Genomic DNA, 21,290 nt, shown 5'->3' with positions numbered 1-21,290 from the left:
GTAATGGCGATTATTATCCTCTTTATTGCTATTATCATTCAGTGGTCCAAGGGTGGTCCGAACAGGTTTCTAACCGCTCATTAGCTTATAGCGGCTCAGAGAAGAGCTGATCTTTGAAAACAAGTCAAAACATTCCTAGAAAACAGGGCGAGAGAAAAAAATTATGATTTGATATCTATGCATGGAACAGACAACTCAAAGAAGACCCACCTAAGTATTGTTATAGTTGTGAGATTTAAAACGACAAGTCAAAACATTTCAAGAAAACAGGCTGAGACAGAAGAAATGCTCCTTGGATATTAATGGATGAAACAGATAATTGATCAATGAAGAGACCCACCAAAACATTGGTATGGTTAGTCAAAAATGCAGTCCTTTATTTTGCTATGAAAGAAACTGATTCTTAGCTGATCTTACAACTGGTTCATTTATTTAGCGAAGAAACAGATCAGTCATGACATCAGTTTCTTGCACATACACTAAGTACATTTCCATCTTCTCACAGTTTTCTCTCTAATCGAATCCTTATAAACTACAAGAACTGACCGAACTAAAAACATTACGTAGATTTTCCTTTTCACACTCACTTCCATCGCAGACGCATTTGATTCCACCAATCCACCCAACGATAAGCTCTTAATAATAAATAAAGGAGTGCTGAAGGTTGAATCAAAAAACTGTGAGGAATGGTTCAGGGTGTCTGAAGCCTACCCGGAGACCTCAAAACAATACAAAGATGGATGAACTGATACAGAAGTGGTTGGGTTGGGTGGTCTGGTTTGTGGGTGGTGGTGGTGTACTCTAGTGAGCAGGGAGAGCTGCCATGGTGTTGTGGTGACAGAGATTGTGGGAAGGGGTGGGGGCAGAGCCGAGGTTTAAGACATGGTGATCTGCATGGACTCCAACATTTCCTCCACCGCCTTCACCGAGCATTTGTTCTCCTTCTTCCCACGGCCCGCCATCTAGGAGAAACAGAAAGAGAGAGAGGGGTTGATGAAAGGACATCATTCCATTTACAATGTTTTTGGATGTATTACGTTTTAACACAAACACTGTGGCGCATCAGACTCCATGACATACTAATGCTAAAAGACAAGTATTTGTGTACGATTCCCTTATTTCCTTGCAGGAGCTGCATTCATAAAGTACTTCAGACTTGTTCTAAGAGGGTGAAGAGTACATAATGACCATTGTTACAAATCTTTGCAATTTAAGCCTCTATCCTGGGGTGCCTAAATTAGAGAATGCAACCAAAACAGTACATGGGATATTTTAAAATTGTATTTCCTGTGGACTCCCCAGTACACCCTTGAAGCAACCAAGGTTTGTATTAATGTGCTGGCACTCATAAACTTTGCATTCAGAGCATTTTAACATGTACTGTCTGTTTCTTCCAGGAAAACCGAGCAAAAATGGATGACTTACATTGGTCTACAACTAGCAAGTACTCTAGCAAATCATAGTTCATTGCTATAACTAAAGCCTATTATAAGTATTTTGTAAAAGTATTTTAATTTCATTGAGACAAATTATCATGCATCTTCATTTTCAATTTTAGTTCCATTGAAAACTGGCTCAAAAATTGTTTGAATGGTGATGACGCTTTTGCCTGCACTAGTAGAGCAATTGAGATGCTGTTGCAGATCTCTCTTCATCTCTCCTTGTTCGCCCTATGAGAGTAAAAGGATTGGAGGGACACTACGGCCTAATGAGGCACCAACTTACAAGCTCACTCAAAAAGACCCATTAGCCGACAGCCCCATGGCCAAGCATACTTACACGCTCTTGCCACATCCGCCTGTGACTCATCTGCTAAGAGTCCCTCTGCCTCGCTCAAACTGGACAAATTGACCATAACGGCCAAAGCTCACTCCTCTATCCTGCCCTCCAGCAATTGACATAATAAACCAATCCACTACCCATTAAAGGCTGTGCTCTCCGTTTCTCCTCATTAGTCACATCTGACGTCTGCTTCGTATCCCAATCACCACAGCAACTCCAGCTGAAGCAGCAGTTGTGTAAGGTGTTTTGGAGGAAATTAAGAGGGCAAGGCTGGATAGCATAACCCCTGCAGGTAGATGCTGTAACTACACCAAAAATTATGATATCATGATGATAATTAAGCTATTTTAATTAAAATCAATACAGTTGGAAACAATGTTTTTTGAAGAAGAAATGTATTGCTTCAAATAATGCAATTTTGTCAGTAATGTTGAGGATTGAACTCAAGCTGCTGTGGCAAAGCTGAAGTTTTAACAGCCATTACTCCGGTCTTCAGCATCACATGATTCTTCAGAAACAATTTGAATATGCCTATTTGTATATATGCCCCATGCAAAGATGTCAGATTTCAAATTGACCCTTCGCAAAGACCCTCCCCTCCTTCGTCACTTTTGCCATGGACAAGCCATGGTGCTCTCACTCCACACGTTTTTGACCAGTGAAAAATACATTGTGGAGCAAAGAGAAACCTAACAAAGCGCTGACAATAAATACAGTTTTGTGGCTCTTTAATGTGTTGTGACAGATCGCTGTAGCACCTCAGTTCAAGCGGCATGCAAAGCGATCATCTCTTCCTCTTTACTAGGCACAAAATAAACACGAATGAACATCAGAGGTATCTGTTTCAACCACGGAAAGATGTCCATACACAGCATTTTTCAAGTTCAATTCCACCAACGTTAATCTACTCTCCTGTCTGGTTTCTTTGTCAGATAAAAATGGCAGATTCGGTGTTATGATCGGTCAGATCACCTGTGAATCAAATTCCCTGTGAAGGGTCAATTGCGCCAGCCAAACAAATACCATTGAGATGAATGGGAATGCTAATAGACAGCTTTCCCCAGGTATTCTAGACCTTCTTTGAGGAAACATCTGCATTGTAATGGGCTTTGGGTGTGCTTGCAGAAGGAAGGAGCCAACCATCCCAAGTGAACTCATTGGGTAAACAGAAAAAAAAAAAAGCACACAAAGCATGGCCGAGAGAGCATGGCAGTGCATATCTGTGTCTTTCCAAGTAATTCATGGGTCCCGCTGGACATGTACACATACAGAGAGACAAATGTTATTTTCTTACTGGGAAACATCGCTAGATTAATAGAGCTGATATGTGGTCTGTGCCAGGCTGCCGTTCCCAGCATTCTCACAAAATCCCCACATTGTTGTGTAAGTGAGCAGTGTGGTTTATTCTGAATGATGGATTCCATCACGTTTTAAGTGCAAAAGTCAAGGGCATCTACAAATGGCACAAATGACTACTCAAGTGTTCAGCAGTCCAAGCATATCATGTATTTCAAAACATGCTGACTCAGTGCCAATGTGTTCATGTTTGCATTGATTGTTGCAAACAAACGACTGGGTAATTGCAATTACTCACTCATGAAATTAAGCAATATGCGTGTGCCTCTTGTTTCTGAGTGTTCTATGATGGTCCGACCCTGTCATATCACTCAATCTGCTTTGAGTGAGGACTATGGCATTACGCATCAGAAGCCCTCTGTTGCACCCTAATCCATCAGCAAAGTGAGTCATCCGTCTGTATGACTATTATGAAACGTGGACTGACTCAGGCCTTGACTGCCGTTGTGGCTGAGTGATATCAGCAGTGAATTATTAGCTCTATATTGAGAGAGAGAAGGATGGAGTTAATGTATTTATGCTCAAAGTCAAACACAGAAAGCACTAAGAGGAAAAAGAAGTGAGCTGAGTAGAGAATGTGCCATCAAATTCAATTTGAACAATTGTCCGAGGACATCAACCGTGGCCAGAAAGTGACTTGAATGGTATGCAAACCAACAGAGGTTGGGAGGCACTGTTAACCTCCAGAAAACCTCATCAATCAAAGCTACTCTGCTAAAGGGTGACTCCACTTCTCTTTGAAAGACCTCAGAAGTTCTTCAAAGCAAGGAATACAACAGGTTATGTTGACCTCTCAAAACAACCAAGGTGCTTTCAGGTACAGTTAACAAGGTTCAGGATAAATGGTTTATTCTGAACAGCCTTAGGTTAATCCCTCCTTGCATATTCAAAGCCGTTTCACCATATCTGTCTCTAGAGGACAGCATTTCAAACTTCCAGCCTTCTCTTATAAGCAACATCAAAGCCTCGGACTCATCTTGTATGTCAAAAAAATCTATGTATCATATGCAATACCTCCCAGCACCAACACTGTCAGCAGATATCTGTTGTTTTGACAAAACACTGTAACACCTTGTCTTAAAGATGTTATGCACAATGTTTACCAAAACTGAAAATTCTGTCATCGTTCTGTCTAACCCTAACCAGAAAACTAACCTTAAAGGTATAGTTCACCCAAAAATGAAAATTCTGTCATTAATTACTCACCCTCATGTTGTTCCAAACCCGCAAGACCTTCGTTCATCTTCGGAACATAAATTAAGATATTTTTGATGAATTCCGAGCTCTCTGACCCTCCCATAAACAGCAAGGATACTACAACGATCAAGGTCCAGAAACGTAACAAGGACATTGTTAAAATAATCCATGTGCCATCAGTGGTTCAACTGTAATTTTACGAAGCTACGAGAATACTTTTTGTGGGCAAAGAAAACAAAATTACAACTTTACTCAAAAATTCGTCTCCATGTCACCCTGGCGCTATATTGGAGCTTATCCACTGAACTTAAACAGGGCTCTCGGAATTCATCAAAAATATCTTAATTTGTGTTCCGAAGATGAACAAAGGTCTTAAGGGTTTGGACGACATGAGGGTGAGTAATTATTGACAGAATTTTCATTTTTGGGTGAACTATACACAAAGTACAACTACATGACATCAAGGATCAAGTATCAAAGGATGTTTCTGTCCTTGTTGAATGCGAAATGTTGTACGAAGTGACTATCAATCAGCCAACCAATCAAACTATATTTTACATTTAAAATAAAACTACATGGAGCATGATTTCTTTCCAATTAGATTTCACTGTATAAGGGACTGCCAGGCACAGCGCGACAAAAATAGGAACCAAGCACCGTCACAAAGTCTTGACGCACAAAGCTGTTGACGTTATGCTTAGGACAGTGTTAGAATGACTGCCATCCATTGACGTTCTTTTGAGTAAAGTCTCTCCTGAGGCATACAGATCAGTAAATGCAGGAATCTAGAAAGATACAGAAGATGATTGTGTGAAGCAAGACAGAAGGAACAAAAGGAACATTAATATCCGTTATTGGGTGGTCTGGAAATTCCAACAGAAACCCAGCCAAGTTTTAAACCACCCAGAGGCTAGGAGACCACAAGGTCGATATGTTACTTTTGAAAGTGGAAAACAGTCCTTGAATGTTTACTTCTATAAAATAAATTTTAAAATGTAACAATGAATATTTTATAGGCCCAAAAATTAATATTTTATAAAAATCAATTGGATCCAAAGTTGTTTTGGACCTCCTTGTCTTTCATTGTATGGACAAAAACAGTTGAAACATTCTTTAAAATATCTTTTTGTGTATGTCTGTCTGTTACAGGTTTGGAAAGATATGATGGTGAGTAAGTGACGCCATTTTTCATTTTTGGATGAACTATGCCTTTAACTGCAAAATCTAGTTCATTCTGATCAGACTCTCGTCTTGTGGTGAACCTCTGAAGAACCCCTCTTTGGAACTGAGATCCCCAAAGTAAATGGGGCTCCATCAAGAGTGTGTGACAAGAGTCCTCCAACCGCACAGGAAACACTCCAAGGGTACACTGACAACCCTACTTGCTGACTAAGGGCCTCTTTATTACACTTTTAACTGTCAATCCTTAAAAAACCAACGTATATCATAACCCTGATGGCAGTTAAGATTTCTTAAAAATGTATAATATTTACGTTCTGTGTACCATGGCAACGATATAAACTGCTTTAGTGATACCATGCGAGCTGCACTTCACTTTTTCCTCTCTTCTGCTATCATTATTGCCTCCCTTTGCAGCCGTGGTGTGCGCACTGCATATTTTCCCCTTGCTAACTCCCGAGGCCTGTGTTTGGCACCAGCTGTTATGCTTCATAGGGATAGTGGCGCTTTAACATGCAGACATAGAAAACAGCTGCGTAACACAATGCCAGGCCCTGTGGGCTTAAGTCAACACATTAGCTGCGCTCTGCCCAGGCACGCGTGTTCAGCACAGACCCAGCGTGAAGGCATGGCATACGCTCACTGTCTGGGGATGTACTCCACTGTCTGTATATCAGACTGTGCCTGCAAGACAGAAAAGAAAGAACCCAGGCAGCCAAACGGCACTGCCAGTAACTAGGGCTGGGCAGTATGAGTAGGTAGAAACTGTATATCTATGGCATGATTTAAAGGATTCAACATAAAACAATATACTGTAATTAGTATTTTGACATTCCATGCATATTTAGCTTTTTTTTTTTTTCGGAAGCCATGACAATTAATTTTTCTATACTCTGCGGTTAATAGAAAGTTCAAAGAAAGAGCATTAATTTGAAACAGAAATCTTTTGTAACATGATAAATGTCACTACTGATGAATTTAACACATCCTTGCTGAATAAAAGTATTACTTTCTTTAAAAAAAAACTTTTCAACAGATGTATAAAAAGATAAATATATTTTTAAATATATTTAATGAATTTATTTATCTATCTACTATCCATCTATCGAGATATATATAAATAAATTGATAAATTCAGATAAACTAAATCAACATCCCTACTCATGAACTCCTCTCACCTGATAGGCTCTGCTAATCTGAGAAGTGGCCCACGCAGCGTACTTCACGTTGTCCTTTTTCACCTTTGCGCTAACTTTTGGGCTGGCAGCGATGTGACTGGCCGACTGCAGGAGAAGAGACAAAAAACAAGAGTGAGACGGACCACAGTGTTGGGGGAAACGCATAAAGATTAGAGTATCACCATTCCTGCAAAATGTCAATAAAGAGTCATGAGATAAATACCCAACGACTCCCACTTAAAGCCCACATAATGGAAGGGTGGCTAAACTCTGATGGCAACGGAGGGTATTTTTTAAAGGGTGGAAAATGTGATGGTTTTGAGCCTGGCTGAGCAGTAAAAAAAAAAGCCAGGGCGCTGTGTTAACGCAGCTTGATGTGTCTCGCATCAGAGATAGGACAGGCGGTACTGACAGGCCTGGGAGTGTCAGGGAGGCGGCGTGTGAACGGCATAGCGCAACGTGAATCATGCTCTCCAGCCGCTACAAGATCTCTGTTCCACAACCACAAATCCTCCATCTTTCCCTCGTTATTGCTATTAGACCCGCACAGTAGAGCTCGCAGTTCTCTGTCGGCTGGCATGAAAGCCTTTCCCCATGGATGTGCTGAAACTTTAACTGCACACACAGTCAACCTCATCTCTGCTTCTGGCAGCAAATCCCTCGGCTTCTGGATTTTGGGGTGTGTAAGATTGGTGAGATGCGGCAAATAGGCTCTGTAAAGGAAAATTTTTGGTCACTCGAGTACCAATCTGTTTTTTGTTCTAGTTATAGTCTTGTAATTGGCGAAAATGTCCTTTAAATGTAGTCAATTTTTGTCATTTATTCATCGGTTTTACTGTTGATGAAAACATCATTTTACCTGAACTGAAAAATGAAAAGCAAATATTCAAAAATGTTATATTAACTCAAACATGTATCAACTGGATATTATTTATATACTATTTTAGTGTTTATTAATACTTCAAGTTATTTTTACTTTTAGTTTTTTTTATATATTAGTTTAAGTTTTTATGTGATTAGTCATTTCTATTAGGTTTTGTTTTTTAATATTTCTATTTAGCTTTAATTTTGATTATTTTATATATATTATTATTTTATTTCAGGTAGTTTCCAAGTCATCATTTCTAATTTTACCTTTTTTTTGTGCATTTCATCTAATATTTATATACAGTCAAACCAAAATTTATTCAGACACCTTCAACATTTCTCACATTATCACAGTTTATTCGCTATAGTTTAGAAAATTGTAATAAAATATGACAAGAAGTCAGAGTTAAACGGTGTCAGAACAAATTCATTTTGATAATGTCAGATAATTTTGATAGAAAGGCATGTAATGAATTAGGTTGAATAGTTGTCAGCTGTTAAATTTAAGTACACAATTAGATAATCATCATAACCAATTACCAAGCAATGCTTAAGTTTGTTCAGTCTGTGGTGTAAACAGGTTGTATTAGCAATTAAAGAAAAACACTTAAGCAAAACATAGTCAGGTCAAAGTGTCTGAATAATTTATGGTCCCAAATTTTTATCAATTTTACTGGTGGTCCACTGTATGCCAATTTATTTTGGTATAATATGTCAGTTTAAGCTACTTTATTTTGCCATCCTCACTTACATAAATGAACTATAGTGTCCTGCACCAACCAGTATAAAAATATTAAAAAAATATTTCTGGTGTCTGAATAATTCTTGGTTTGACTGTACATATTTTTATTTTAGCTTTATTTTAATGACCTAAAAATATTTTTAATAGGTTGACACTAGTATTGTTAATAACACTAGCATCAACATTTAAGAAAAACAATATGTGAAAACTGTTCTTGTTGTGAGTTCACTTGTGCATTTCCAGAATTTTGTGATAGCAGTTGCTAAATAATTAACTTTGTTTTTTGCTCACCTTCATTATCTTTGACTAATTAACAAATTCGGTCACAATCTCTCACGTTTTGGCCGGATGGTGTCGTTTTTCGCTACAAATGACCGGTTAACAGGCTCTTGGTTTTGTTGTACTGACTGATATCGTGCTATTGCCGGCCTTGTTTCACGTGCAAATTGCACATCAAAGAGTGCTGATGACTGTCATGGTTCTGTGTTTGAACTACTGAAGCTTGTGTGTGCGCGTGTATGTTTGAACAGAGGACCTGTGTGTGGCTCCCTGCACACCCTCTGTCGGCCTTCTGCCCCTGGCTGGCTGTTTGTGTTCATATGTCAGGAGTCACTTACAAATGATGCATTGGTGTTAATGGACAATTTCCTGTTTAAATACAGATGAAAGGCTTATTCAGCGCACATATTGCTTGAACCTTTCCAGTAGAGCCACGTGTGACGGAGCGGTTGCCATTTCTCTACCATTCTTTTATTGTCAAAGGTTTGTTTATCTCTGGAATAAACAGAGAAATGCCCTACAAAGGTCCGGCGGGTTACGTTACAGCAAAAAAAAATTGCGAGTCAGAGTTTTTCCAACACAGGGACTGGAAACATCAATTGCAACTGCCCCCGTGTGAACCAATCACAGCCTCTGGATCCATTCACATGCACAAAAAAAGAAAAATAGAGAATGTGTCTGTTTTCTGAACAACTCACCATGTAAAGGCCGAACAAGGCCCTCATGTTTCTGTTGTTAAGCTTCAGTGCCTGCGCAAAATACTTCCTGGCCAGCTCGAGGTTTTCCAGACCTCCCTGGGTGTACTTTACCTGAGGGAGATTGCAGAGGAAACAGAAAGGTGATGTTGTGTTATAGGCACACTTAAAGCTGACATGAGATTTAAATAAACAGAACATGATCTAAATAAACAGGAAAATCCTATACAAGCATACAACATGATGGATGCACCTAGTCATAGAGTGCAAAAGTGGCAAAAGGGAGTTCTAGCTTATATGGCGATGTGATTTCTGTCCACATTACAAATGCAATGTTACAAACGACAAAAATCAGACTTTTGGAATATGTTCAATGTTTAATAATGGTGTGGATAAGGTTGTTTGACCAATGAGATTTTACGGTGGGTTGGGCAACCCACTTAAGTGGCAAAAAAATGGTTAAGACTGGTTGGGGGCGGGAGAGAAGGAAAAAACAACTCGGATTAACATAGAAGATATAAAAGGATACGACTAGGATTTGAATAACTGGTGCAAACTTTTATGTCTGTATAAAGACTCGTCAACAGGAGAAAAACTCATCAACAAAAATGCTGCAAATTTGTATCTATTTTAACAATAAAATATTTGATAAAAACAAGAAAATATTCAAACATAAGATCATACACAGAAAATAAAGGTGAAGTGACGTGTGGCCAATTATGGTGAACCATACTTGGAATATGTGCTCTGCATTTAACCCATCCAAGTGCGCACACACACACAGTAGTGAACACACACACACACCGTGAACCAAGGGCGTAGCTACGTGCCACCCCTGATGGAAGCAAACCTGATAACAGGCGCTGCGCAGACCGATCACTGTATGACATCTTGCACCGTGAGGCAGACGGTTCCGTAAGTTTGAGCACACCTGATTTAACACTGACAGACAGATGACATTTTTCGCCGTTCTGTGGCGCAAAGTCTGCGCTATCCAGACTGAACAGCTGAGAACCACCTAGACAAAATCTATCTATCTGTCTGTCCTGATGTCCATCCATCCATTTGTGAATCTGTCTTTATGATAAAGCCTACTGTGTGGCCTTTAAAGCCTTCCAACTTTAAACTTTACTACAAACTGAAAACCAGAAAAATATAATAAAAAAAAAGTAAAAAAAAAATAAAATAAAAAATTACACACAATCTTACATTACGGGTCTGTCGCTGTTTTGTGTAAGTACTGTAGCTGTTAAATGTAATAATACAAGTGTTTCTTAATACTGTAGGTATGTTTGTCTGAACTGTAAAGAATATGAAAAGGAAAGCAGAGGAAGATAGGAAAATACATTCCTTTTTTTACAAAGAGGACTAGTAACAGCAAAACTGAACATGAAAATGAGGTGGGGAAATTAATGATGCAGAAAGGAAAGAAGCAGTGGAAATGTCTGACTCTAAGAGAGACAAGGAGGAAGCAGAGGTACAGTCAGAGATGGAGCATGTGCCGATAGAGACGACTCAGATCAGACCAGAATCAGAGATGAGCAAAACAGTCATGTAATCAGTCACTGCCCACCAGGTACAGTGGTGTCAAAAAGTGTTGGCCCCCTTCCTGATTTTTTATTTTATTGCATGTTTGTCACACTTTAATGTTTCAGATCATCAAACAAATTTAAATATTAATCAAAGATAACACAAGTAAACACAACATGCAGTTTTTAAATGAAGGGTTTTTTATGAAGGGAAAACCAGGGTTTGGATTTTGTTTTCCCTTGTGTAAACGTGATTGACATAACGTGAGGTCATATTTATTTTTTAACGTGCAAAAATTTTAACGTGCAAAAAAAAAACTACTACAATGGTGAAATAAATGTTTTTTACAGTTTGAACACGCTGAATGCTTAGATGCTGAAGCACTGACACAAAAGATATTGATACTCTGGAAAGATATGGTCTGGAATACAAGAGTAATCTTGTAGGTCAGTCTTATAATGGGACTGCAGTCATGAGTGGCAAGCATCGTGGTGTACAGACATGTATAAAGCAATTGGCAAAGCAAGCATTTTATGTGCACTGTAATGCTCACTGCCTCAACCCTGTGCTGGTTTACACAGTAAAAGCCATACCAGAAGCTAACTGCTTCTTTTCCTTGTTACAAAAACTATATGTATTCATGTCTGGATCAGTGGTGCACCAAAAGTGGCTGCAAATTCAAGGTGAAATGTATCCAGTATTCATTGTATTCATGCACAGACACATTTCAGTACATTCCACTTGTTTCTACACACATTCAGGATAATGTTTTGATTTGTCTTGTGTTTGTTGCTGTGTTTAGTCAGTGTGATAATGTATCAATTATAAGAACTTCTTATATCTTTTGGTTCTTTGGTGTCCTTTTGGAGTCTCCCAAGTGCCCATTTTTTGAAAAGATATCAAAATTTATCTTGAAATAAGCTTGCAGAAAATACAGTTTTGTGAGAATCACCCTTCAGTCTTTTGGTTTACTTTGCTGGATATAGTAAATAATGCCAAAATTAACGTATTAAGCAAGATAAATGGTATATGCTTTATTTCATAAGTGTGTGATTAATCACACATAAAGGGTGCGATTAATCACGATTAAAAAAAAAATTATCTATTGACAGCGCTAATATAAATATATATTTTTATATTTATGTGGTTATATTTTACTTTAACTCATCAACAAAAATGCTGTGACAATTGATTTGATCTATAAATAAATAAATGACACACACATATATAATTTTTTCAGATTTTCTGAGCGTATGACATTTTTGTGATGACAAACTATTTAAATGTCAATCACTTTAAATGAATTGCTTCAGATGGCACAATTAATTTTTTTCTCAAAGAACGCTTAAAATGTTTATTAAAAAAAAATCACCTTATATTGAAAAGGAACATTTGTTTCAGGCAAGGAGAAAGAAAGCTATTATACCTCGGCGTACTGTTCGCAGTACAGGTGATTATGTGGATTCGTCATCATCAGCTCTTCAAGACAAAAAGCTGCTTTTGCATAACTGGGAAAGAAACAAGAGAGAAAGAGAAAAAATTAAGATCATAGAAAACATCTCCTAGTAGCTTTGTGGCTGATCAAGCAAAGCGAAGCTACATCTCGTTGACAGTCAAGAGACGTGACAGTCTGAGGTTTCTCTTTCATCAACTTTTATGAGGGTTAATGGAAATTTGTTTATGAACACCCATATGGTCAAATGATGAACGAAGCTTGGCAACAGAGGTGGCAATCCTGCCCTAGATTCACTATCGCCTTTTTCTTTTAGAAGGCCAAAAACGAATCTGGTCTACCAATCTGTCCCTGGCTTCATCCTTGACATCTCAAGACTGTCTTAAGGTCATTCACAAGAGCCGTTTCCACATGATATCACAGCTGAGCCGCTGACCTCACACTAATTTACAGTTTCATGTCTCAGACACTCTCTCCATTATACAACATGGGCCTGCACATTTCCCCAATGCTCCCACCAAAAAACCAAACAATTTCAAAAAGAACTTCAGGACTATTTCGACAAAGCCACAAGACACAAAAATGAGCCAAATGTGTCCAAAAGCTGTGGACAGGGTTGAAAGGCTCGTTACCGCCTCAAGTCCTGAAAACCGCACAGCTTTTTTAGCTACCGTTAGCAAGCTTTCGGTCTCATTCCGTGCGAGGGCCACCCTTCGAGGCCCACATAGTACGTGCTTGTGCACACATATCAATTTATCACAACACATCAAATTGTATAACAGAGCTGGAGTGCGTCCAATCGAGTTATGAATGGTAATCTTGAGACTGGCTGAAAAAACGTGTTGACGCAAATTGGACTTTTTTTGGTGGAAAAAGACTGTTGCTGTTGCTGACTCGTATAAATTGATGAGTCTATATAGACGTTTAGGAAATGTTCAAGGGACTTTGAATACAAAGAAAGAGAATGAGAGTGAGAGAACAACACAGACAGTCAAAGAGGTTGAAGGAATACGCCAGTGAGATCAGGCCACTCAGAAGGTTGAAGGCTGCTTGCAATTATCATTTCCTCTCCATAAAGACTTTCAGATGTGCTTCTGCCGTGGCGTAAACTGCGGCAAGAGTGAGCGAGAGATGGACATATGGAGATACACAGAAAGCAAGGCAGGCATCAATCCACATCACTACTGAACTCAACACCCACTACCTGAGCATTCAACATCCAAGGCCAAATCTACCAGTCTTCCATTTGAAATATGAAAGCACTTTGATTTTGTCTCCTAATTTGACTTTATATCCGAAAACTAACTTTAATTTTAATTTGTAGATAACATTTAAAATAGCATTGCAATTTGTTAAGTCACATATTAAGATATATAGCCACATTGGCAGATATAAATTCACATTTTGAGTTTTAAAATCTAATTAAAGGCAGGGTTTACACCAGTCTGTCTGAAATCCTGTGCTGACCAGCAGGCCCCCATCTTCACACAGATCTTCAACAGATCACTGGAACTGTGCGAAGTCCCTTCATGCTTCATCCCTGTTCCAAAGAAATCCAAAATTACAGGACTAAATGACTACAGACCTGTGGCTCTAACGTCTGTGGTCATGAAGTCATTTGAAAAACTGGTGCTGGCCCACCTGAAGGACATTACTGGACCCTTGCTGGATCCTCTTCAGTTTGCCTACAGAGCAAACAGGTCTGTGGATGATGCAGTCAACATGGAACTGCATTATGTTCTGCAACATCTAGACAGACCAGGGACTTGTGTGAGGATCCTGTTTGTGGACTTCAGCTCGGCCTTTAACACTATCACTCTAAACCTCCTCCTGCCCAAACTAACTCAGCTCTCTGTGCCCACCTCCGTCTGTCAGTGGATCAACAGCTTCCTGACAGACAGGCAGCAGCTAGTGAGGCTGGGAAAATACACATCCAGCACCCGTACGATCAGCACTGGAGCTCCTCAGGGCTGTGTTCTCTCCCCACTGCTCTTCTCCCTCTACACCAATGACTGCACATTAACGGCCTCATTCAGGATGGTGACAAGTCTGCTTACAGACAGGAAGTTAAGGAGCTGGCTGTCTGGTGCAGTCTTAGCAACCTGGAGCTCAACACACTCAGAACAGTGGAGATGACCGTGGACCTTAGGAGAAACCCCTCTGCTCTCCCCCCACTCACCATCATGAACAGCACTGTAACGACAGTGGAGTCATTCAGGTTCCTGGGCACCACCATCTCCCAGGAGCTGAAGTGGGACATTCACATAGACTCCATTGTTAAAAAGGCCCAGCAGAGGTTGTACTTCCTTCGCCAGCTGAGGAAGTTCAATCTGCCACAGGAGCTGCTGAAACAGTTCTACTCTGCCATCAATGAATCAGTCCTCTGCACTTCAATAACTGTCTGGTTCAGCTCAGCTACCAAATCTGACCTCAGAAGACTACAGAGGGTAGTCTGGACTACTGAGCAAATCATTGGTACAACCCTCCCCACTCTCCAAGAACTGTTCTCACCAAGAGTGAGCAAAAGGGCTGACAAAATCACTCTGGACCCCTCACATCCACCACACTCCCTATTTGAACTGTTGCCGCCTTGTCGACAATACAGAGCTCTGAGCACCAGAACGACCAGACACAGGAACAGTTTCTTCCCTCAGGCAATCATCTCATGAACACTTGACAATAATTCTGGAACACACACTATTTATACACTTATTCAGCACAACACCCATACTTCAAATTGCACATAATATACCTGTACATACAAAATTGTCTATTGTTATATACCTGTACATGCAATTGTCAATTTGTATATTGTTATTCCTATTTACTTGTTCTGTTTTTAATTCTTTTTTTTTATTATCTGTATTTTTGTTCGGTCACTGTCATTCTGTCATTCTGTCATTCTGTTGCACTGTGGAAGCTTCTGTCACGAAAACAAATTCCTCGTATGTGTAAACATACCTGGCAATAAAGCTCATTCTGATTCTGATATTAAAAAAATTGTTACTTCAAATAAAACAAGCATACACGGAAATATGTAGAAATATGTGACCCTGGACCACAAAACCAGTTATAAGTCACACTGGTATATTTGTAGCAAGAGCTAACAAAAGACTATAAATTTTTAAGCCAAAAATCATTAGGATATTAAGAAAAGATCATGTTCCATGAACATATTTTGTAAATTTCCTACTGCAAATATATCAAAACCCTAAGATTCCAAATTTTCAAATAGTTGCATCTCATCCAAATACTGTCCTATCCTAACAAATCATACACAAGTGGAAACCACATTTATTCAGCTTTTAGATGATGTATAAATCTCGCTTTCAAAAAATTGACCCTTATTTGTGGTCAGGGGTCACATACATACATACATATATATAAATATATACATAAACGTAACATTATTTTAATTTCAGCTAGTTGCCTAGGAAACACGTCTCATTTTTATTTTAACTCAATATACTAAAATAACAAAAATATATAAAAATATAAACTATAGACATACTAAAATAACCCCACACAAAAAAAACTATAAAAATACCCATACTAAAAAAAAAAAAAAAAAACTAAACATGCATACTAAAAATTTGTAAACTTTAAATTATTAATAAAACTATTAATAAAAACTATAACAATATCAATAATATCAATAACACTGGGAAAACTGGGAAATATAAAGTCACACTGAGAGCTATTAAGTCTTAATTCTGAGAAATGAAGGTGCAATTACCTTATTTTTCAAAGACGTAAAAGTGCTTCCACATTCATCTCCTGATGAACCTACAACTAGCGATGGTATAGAATGACTAGTTGTCCAACAACCAACTGGTCGATTAGTGACGTGAACTGAGTTTATCAAGACTTTCCTTTCTAGTACGGTCCATCTAACAGATTTTTAAAAAATCTAGTCTAATCTGTGTTTGGTTTACATGACCAACCAGTGTAACAACACAGGGCTCACTTAAGACCAACTAGTTTTGCACCCTGCAACCTAAATCTATAGCAAATAATTCACCACTTTGACACGTTTCTTTACCAAAGTGGTATTTGGTTTAATTCTCATTAAAAAGTGTGACCCACTAGTGGCCTACTTTTACTACGGACTTAGTGTAGATAGCCGCCCGTCATAGCTATGTAATCAGCTGGTAGGGTGGTGTTTGTTTGTCTTCATCTTGTTTTGACTGGTTGGGAGAATGGGTGCCACCTCATTCTCTTGGGAATTTCTCTTTTTCCCTTTTCTCCTGTTCTTTCACAGCGTGGAAGAGAGATGTGATAATGCGGGCTTTGCCGGAAGAGGAGGGAAAGGGAAAAAGCGAGTCTGTGACCTGAAATAAAGAACAGAAAGAGAAAGGGGAAGAAAGAAAAAGTGTGACACTGACACGCCTACAGATAGGGGGTTGTCACAGAATGGTGTGATATTAGAAAAGTTGGGCTAAGTGGGTAGATAATCCTCTCACCCCTGGATTTCCTCTGTTTGCTACAGCAATAAAGCCCTTTACACAAAACCATGAGGTATCTAATAAGCAGTGCTCTCACAGAGCCACTGCATTCCTACGGCCAGCGCCCTCTGACCGGGACAACCAACTTTTTCTCTCTCTCACACGCATACTAATACCCCCCTCTTGGACAATAAGACCAAAACAATTAAAGGAGGATGGAGGAGAGGAGACAAAGTAAGTTTCCTGCAATCCTGATGCCTGGCAGGAACTATCCCCTGGCAAAAGAGATATCAGTAGGGGAGCACAGTCTTAGCCCAAGAGTTGGAGAGGGGGCTCAAGGAACAAATCCTATTATGGCCCTACTCCATAGGACAAACAGCCACGGAGCTTTAAGCAGGGCCCCTGGCTGAGACTGGCATTTCACCGTCTTTTACTCCAGAGTGTCTCACAGCTCTGCAGCAACCGTCGCACATCAACCGAAGGTCCTGAGAATGACCTGCAAGATGCTGGTGAATGTGACCTCATAACCCTCGTAAACATCACATTCCGTGCGGACAACTTCTGGATATTTTACTGACACATTGGTGACTGATTAATCGCTTTAATCGCTGATTAAATGTTTTTGATGAGATTCAATTATATCTTAAAATTATAGTTTAAGAAGGAAAAACTAAATTTCTACATTGTGTAACAATAAAAGTCAATCTGAAAATTAAACAATACACTGAAGTAAATCTGTTGATATTTGTAATGCTCACAAAAAAAAAAAAAAAAAGTTTAACCAATTCTTTCAAACTAGTACTATTATTTTTTGCATTATGGGGATAACCAATAAATGGCAGTTGTAAATAATTCTATACTATTTTGTCTGAATAAATTAAAATTATCACAAAAAAATCTAATTATTTTAAAAGTGACAAGTGAATTTATATCATCAAACAATATGTAGATGTAATGTAGAGTATAAAAAGGCAAAAAAAAAAATAGAGTATTCAAGGCATTAATGTTTGCCAACAAAACCACCTCTGGCTCTGCACCCCTTTACCTAAATTCAGTTCTTCAGACCTATGTGCCCTCTAGAAGCTTGCGTTCTGCAAGTGAACAACGCATTATTGTGCCATCCCAAAGAGACACAAAATTACTTTCACTGACTTTTTCATTAACTGTTCCCTCCTGGTGGAATGACCTGCCCAACACAATCAGAGCAGCTGAATCCTTAGCCATCTTCAAGAAACGGCTAAAAACACATCTCTTCCATCTTTATCTGACCCTCTAACTCTAGCACTCTCTATTCTAATTCTATTTTATCTGTCTTTTTTATAAAAAATAAATAAAAAAAAACACACACACTTGACCCTCTATCAAAGGGAAGTGGCGTGTGGCCAAGTATGGTGACCCATACCCGGAATTTGTGCTCTGCATTTAACCCATCCAAGTGTACACACAGTAGTGAACATACACCCGGAGCAGTGGGCAGCCAATGCTACAGCGCCCGGGGAGCAGTTGGGGTTCGGTGCCTTGCTCAAGGGTCTCACCTCAGTCTTATTGAGGGTGGAGAGAGTGTTGGTTATTCACTCCCCCACCTACAATCCCTGCCGGACCTGAGACTCGAGACTCCCCTATGATTACGAGCCAAAAACCACTTTTAATGCTATATAGCACCAATTTTTTTTTAAGAGTGTGGTTTTTATTACTTCTATTGTCCTCATTTGTAAGTCGCTTTGGATAAAAGCGTCTGCTAAATGACTAAATGTAAATGTAAAAAACTGTATATTTCTCTTGAGATTTGCGTAAGATAACATTTAACAGTTTTATTAAATAATTAGTCTTCTTAAAAAGATTACATATCCAATATAGACTGATAATGAAAAATAAAATAAAATAAAAATAAAATAAAATAAATTAACACTGACATTCTGATGGAATAGACTATTGTTTTTACACACAATTAAGTATGGATTAAAATGATCTAGTATTTTCCCGTCAAATTCATCTGAGCTAACTGAAACCCAGTATGCAGATATAATTGCACTTTTCCCTGTTTTGCCATGAAAAGTATTTTTCAGAAAACTGAATATGTTCTAGTTATGTTGTTTCCATATGGGGTCAGTTGGACCACAGACAATTTGATTAACCCTCATGATCTATCAATTCAAAATTGAAATTAGGTAAGAAATCATTACTCATGCTCATTGATGTAGAGTTCTGACAGCTCATGCCATGCTTCCTGGTCTCCCACAAACCTGTAAGACAGAGTAGTGGTAGTTAGCTCATCAGAAAGGCCACTGTAGACAAAAGGGGGTTAGGGAAAGGCTTGGGGGCCAACTCAATCAAATGCAAAACCTTTTTTAATTAAAAAGAGGAGGGGAAGGGAAGGGTAAAGCGGGGGTCTAAATCCTCTTGTAAAACACTCACTGCTCCAGATATTCGTTGAGCTCGCGGATGGCCTCGCTGCTTTTGCCCTGTGATCGCAGGATGGAGATCTTGCGCTTCCTTGCTGCCTGTTGAGTGGACATCAACAGAGGATTAGGGCTTTAGAGTTTCAAGTGTTTGTTAGCAACAGAAAAGAGCAAAGAGTGAAAGAAAGAGGGATGTATAAATGATCATAGTACTGTGAGAGCTGAAGGAATCTCAGCAATCCCCTGGTGTTCTTCTGATCAGACTTTGAAGACAACAGGGACGGCATCACAGTGTAACGCGATTGGATTTTACCTCCATTTTACGAGTTTAGATCAGACAAATATTGATTCTGAGTTTTAAATGCAAAAATCTATTTAGATATATTACAGTGACGTCAAACGTTGTCAGACGATCACAAAATAATGCTACAGATCATTGGACAAAAGGTCTTATTTCAGTTTCAGAAATTTTTCACCTATAACTTGGATATTCAGACTTCTGACTTATGGCAAACTGTCCTCTGCAAAAAAGACCAAAAAACTGATTTAGCATTTTGTTAATAATAATTATAGATGTGATGCGTTACAAAACAGATTTTTTTTTGTGGCCTATTTTAGTTCTAAATTGTGTTTCCTTTTCTTTATTTTAACAAATTACGCTACAAAAAAAGTTTGTAATTTTACTTGTAAAATTCATATTTAGAAAATTCTAATTCAAAATGAAAAAATATGCAACTAAATTCAATTTTGATAAATGTTAAATCTAAAAGGTAAAATTTACTACATTCAAATGTCATGTTCTTTTTTATATAAATATAAAAAAGGCACAAAGCATAAAATAGAACAGCATAAAGAATAAAACAAAAAACAAACTCTTAACCTTCCAACCATGACCGGGGTTGCAAATATTACAATATATATTTTAAAACAGCCTTACAACAACAGCCTAAAAGCATCAATCCTTCTTTGAAGCAGGCTGTTATGGAGAAATAAATGCTGTCAGTCACTGGACAGAAGTACATGTGCAGTTCTATTTTTTCCCCCTCCCTTGAGGCAGTGTTATAATAAACAGCCTTGCACCATCAGATTGTCCAATGACATTTCCTTGAAAGCATATTATTACTATATTCAAGTCGTAAGTAATATAACAGCAGATACCGAGAAGTAATGTCTTTATCAGATTAGAAAGCCTGTGGATTCTGGCGCACGAGCATCAGCGATGATGCTGCTCACATAAGGAAGAGCAAGTACCCATTTCAAGTGGTGAAAATAACACATTGCCAAAGAGCTGCGGGCCATATGCATTCACATAAACTTACAAAGCCCAGCTTGCATCAGCCACAAATAACGTCCGACTTGTTCCGACGCAGAAGTGACCTTCAGGCAGATTAGAATCTCATCAATCTGAATCAGAAAGTATTACGCCAGGTTCGACAACTTTTCCAGGAGCGGCTCTTTTTTTTTTTCCTTTGCTGGTGAAAGGAGAGCAAAGGACAGAAGCTTTACCGTTAGAAGTGCCCCAGATATTATTTATGAACTGGCACTTGATAGAGTGGGTCTTCCCTACTACCACAGCACGGACCAAACTCCATCAAGCCGGGCATGAGTCACGTCTGAAAGGCCATAAATCTGGAACTGCTATGATACCACCGCCACTCCAAATCCACTTATCCATCAACCAGGCGGCCAGACGAACCTGCTTCACTGGCTGCTCGAGCTAAGGAGTTGAGGAACTGCCAAACCCCTACTGTACGCAAGTCTGATAGTACTTACTGGATCAGCGGAAGACATGGTTTCACATTACCGGGCTGCAGATGACAGGTGAAATAAGGCTAGAGCTACAACCTCAAGCTGTTTGAATTATAGTATGCGTTCTGTATCGCTATATAACTTTATCCTCCAAAAGTATTTAAAGAAACTGTGGAACGGAATCAAGCGGCAATTCCAAATAGTTTAAGCTATCAAATTTTATTGTTAATGTTCAGTTTCTGCCAACGATCCGATTTCTTTGTACTCTGTACTGAACAAGACGGAAGGCTGTTTGCAACCGCAGATTATTTACTCGGCCCTCATATCTGTCTTTCGTTTCCTCTTAGCGCACTTGGCACCGACAGAAACATACGGAGGCTGGTAGACCAGAGAGTCTTACGAAACTTCATTAAACAATGAGCTATTCCAAACCATTTCA

At 38.9% G+C, this 21,290-nt stretch overlaps 1 protein-coding gene across 1 annotated transcript in view; it reads right to left on the bottom strand.

Annotated features, from left to right (window-relative positions):
- Positions 1 to 224: 224 nt before the first annotated feature.
- LOC306878012 (ER membrane protein complex subunit 2) overlaps positions 225 to 21,290 on the bottom strand; it is a 33,535-nt gene continuing 12,469 nt past the window's right edge. Inside the window, exons 6-11 of the mRNA XM_079430091.1 lie at positions 19,119 to 19,204; positions 18,887 to 18,946; positions 12,232 to 12,313; positions 9,279 to 9,389; positions 6,693 to 6,797; positions 225 to 962 (exon numbers count right to left, since the gene is read on the bottom strand). Of these exons, the coding sequence (XP_079286217.1) occupies positions 876 to 962; positions 6,693 to 6,797; positions 9,279 to 9,389; positions 12,232 to 12,313; positions 18,887 to 18,946; positions 19,119 to 19,204 (531 nt within the window). The 3' untranslated portion in view covers positions 225 to 875. The remainder of the gene's footprint in view (positions 963 to 6,692; positions 6,798 to 9,278; positions 9,390 to 12,231; positions 12,314 to 18,886; positions 18,947 to 19,118; positions 19,205 to 21,290) is intronic.

The sequence above is a fragment of the Barbus barbus genome, assembly GCF_936440315.1.
Source record: "Barbus barbus genome assembly, chromosome: 12".
In the NCBI taxonomy this organism is placed as follows: domain Eukaryota; kingdom Metazoa; phylum Chordata; class Actinopteri; order Cypriniformes; family Cyprinidae; genus Barbus; species Barbus barbus.
Note: the sequence above shows the minus strand (reverse complement) of the source record. Positions and strands in the feature narration are given on the sequence as shown.